The sequence below is a fragment of the Salpingoeca rosetta genome (genome assembly GCF_000188695.1).
Source record: "Salpingoeca rosetta unplaced genomic scaffold supercont1.32, whole genome shotgun sequence".
NCBI lineage: Eukaryota > Choanoflagellata > Craspedida > Salpingoecidae > Salpingoeca > Salpingoeca rosetta.
The window spans coordinates 320,014-322,513 of NW_004754902.1; the positions used below are offsets into that span (position 1 = coordinate 320,014).

Sequence of the window (2,500 nt, forward strand, 5' to 3'; positions counted from 1 at the left end):
CAGAGGCGGAGGTGATGGTGCACGAGGACCCGAGCGACGTGCCAAAGCCAAGCGCTGGCAAGCTGAGGCGCGTCAAGGTGCCCGTGAAGGCCGGCGACGGCAGCAAGCCGGACGCGGATGGCGCGCAGGAGGAGAACGAAATCACACGCAAGCGCCGCGGCCTGCGGCGAAAGCCAACCGTCAAGGGAGCCAACGAAGTCATCGACGCAGGGCTCAAGCAGGTGTGTGTGTGCATGTGTGTGTGTGCATGTGTGCATGTGCGTGCAAACATGTGTGTGTACATGTGTGTGCAAACATGTGTGTGACCATGGTGTGTATGGGTGTGTAACTGTGATCAACAACAGGTTGCATTGCATTTGTGAGTCAAGGCATGCACACGTACGTTGCGGGTCGTTGTCGCGTTGTACTATTGGGCCTCAGTGTCACTTTTCGTGTCTCCTCTGCCTCTTGGTCAATCCATGTGCAACGCAGGGTGTGCTGTACCATGACGTGGACAAAGGTCAACCGTGCTTCTCGTGGTGAGCAGCTTGCCCGCGCACCACATACACAGCAACTTGATGGGCTGTTCTTGCTGCTTCTGTTGGTGCCTTTAGTGTTTGCTTCATAACCTCACACGGCCGTGCGCTTGCTGCTGCAGTGACAACTGCCCGGGCTTCGAGATGCACTTCTGGCGCAAGGTACATGCCGCGAATGTGCGCGCGTGTGCGCGTGCGTGCGCGTGTGGAACGGACATGCGTGGGTGTATCTTTCTTGTTCGTTCTTTTTGCTGTGTTGCATGTGCATACTGATGTGCACGACTTCCTGAACCACCACGAGCAACGACAACCACAGCAGCAACAGCAGCAGCAGCAGTAGTAACATTCACGAACTACCACCACCAAACACCACCACCACCACCACCACCAAACACCACCATCACCACCACCACCACCACCACCACCACCATCACCAAACACCACCATCACCAAACACCACCACCCGTGACAGACGTGCACCAAGTGTGGCTGCCCAAAGTCCAGCCACGGCTTCAAGGAGCTGCCCACGCGCTCTGTCGGCAAGCTGAGCGGCTACGACATGTACCAGCAGGTTCGTTTGCGCGCGCGCGCGCGTGTGTGTGAGTTGGTGAATTGTTCTGTTTGTGTTGGAGATTATTGGCACCCATCCACTGCCTTCGTATTGCAACACCAGCGATAACATCATCTCACGCTTGTGTATTTGTATGTGTGTGGGTGTGTTTTTGTTTGGTTCAGGGGACACCGAATGAGGATGTGCGTGCGCGTGTGCGTCGCATCAGAGAGCAGCGTGGAGGTGTGTATGTGCATGTGCGTGTGTGAATACGGGTGTAGTAGTTGTGCGCGTGTGCTCGGCTTGCATGAACAGCTGCATTCACGCCTCTACAGTGCATTCATCCGAGTTGTAACCTCGTCCCCTCATCTCAAACAAACACGCACTCACACACGCACACCCACACACACACACACACACACGCACACGCACTCACACACACACACACACACACTCACACACACACACACACACACACACACACACACACTCACTCACTCACTCACTCACTCACTCACTCACTCACTCACTCACTCACTCACTCACTCACTCACTCACTCACTCACTCACTCACTCACTCACTCACTCACTCACTCACTCACTCACTCACTCGCTCCACCACTGCAGATCAGGACGTGGACGGAGAGATGACGGTGGAGGATGTGGAGGAGGCGGTGCGGCAGCTCAACAACGAGAACGCAGTCGATGATGGTGGCGACAACAACGACAACGATGATGGCCATGATGGCGGTGATGATGATGACATGGAGACTGGCGAGCTGATGGGTACGCAGCACTGCGTGTATGTGTGCTTATCGCGTGTATGCGTGGATTGTGTGTGTATGTGTATGTGTGATGCTGCACATGCCCTTTGCAGTGCAGGAAAGAAGCGCATGCACGTGTGTGTGTCTGTGTGTGCACGTGTGTGTGTGTGTGTGTGTGCACGTGTGTGTGTGCACGTGTGTGTGCTGACCTGGTTTATCACACACTTGTTCGTTCTTCATCACACGAACATGCATGTGCCACATCCAATAATCACCACCACCATATCTGCTATTCACCACCATCACCACTGCTGCTGCCGCCGTGATGACGGGTTCAGGCTTTGAGGCGCCAGAGCTGACGGATTTGCCCGAAATGGAATCGTTCGAGGACGTGTCTGACGATGATGATGATGATGGCGATGATGGCGATGATGGCGATGATGATGGTGATGGTGATGATGTACAGGGGCAGGAAGGGGAGGAGAAGGAGAAAGAGGAAGAGGAAGAGGTGAAAGCGGAGGAACCAGAACCAGAACCAGAGCCAGAGCCAGAACCTCCGAAGGTTTGTTGTGGTTGCAAATGAGTGGTGTAATGGTGTGTGTGTGCGTGCATGTGTGTGTGTGTGCATGTGTGTGTGTGTGTTCTCACTTTCTGTGCACCTGTGCACCTGT

The 2,500-nt window shown here is 54.7% G+C and overlaps 1 protein-coding gene across 1 annotated transcript in view; it reads left to right on the forward strand.

The window, feature by feature from the left end:
• PTSG_10035 (uncharacterized protein) overlaps nucleotides 1-2,500 on the forward strand; it is a 6,492-nt gene that overhangs the window by 165 nt on the left and 3,827 nt on the right. Inside the window, exons 1-7 of the mRNA XM_004988894.1 lie at nucleotides 1-221; nucleotides 472-518; nucleotides 638-677; nucleotides 988-1,086; nucleotides 1,251-1,308; nucleotides 1,693-1,851; nucleotides 2,168-2,391. The exon at nucleotides 1-221 is cut by the window's left edge and continues 165 nt beyond it. Of these exons, the coding sequence (XP_004988951.1) occupies nucleotides 1-221; nucleotides 472-518; nucleotides 638-677; nucleotides 988-1,086; nucleotides 1,251-1,308; nucleotides 1,693-1,851; nucleotides 2,168-2,391 (848 nt within the window). The remainder of the gene's footprint in view (nucleotides 222-471; nucleotides 519-637; nucleotides 678-987; nucleotides 1,087-1,250; nucleotides 1,309-1,692; nucleotides 1,852-2,167; nucleotides 2,392-2,500) is intronic.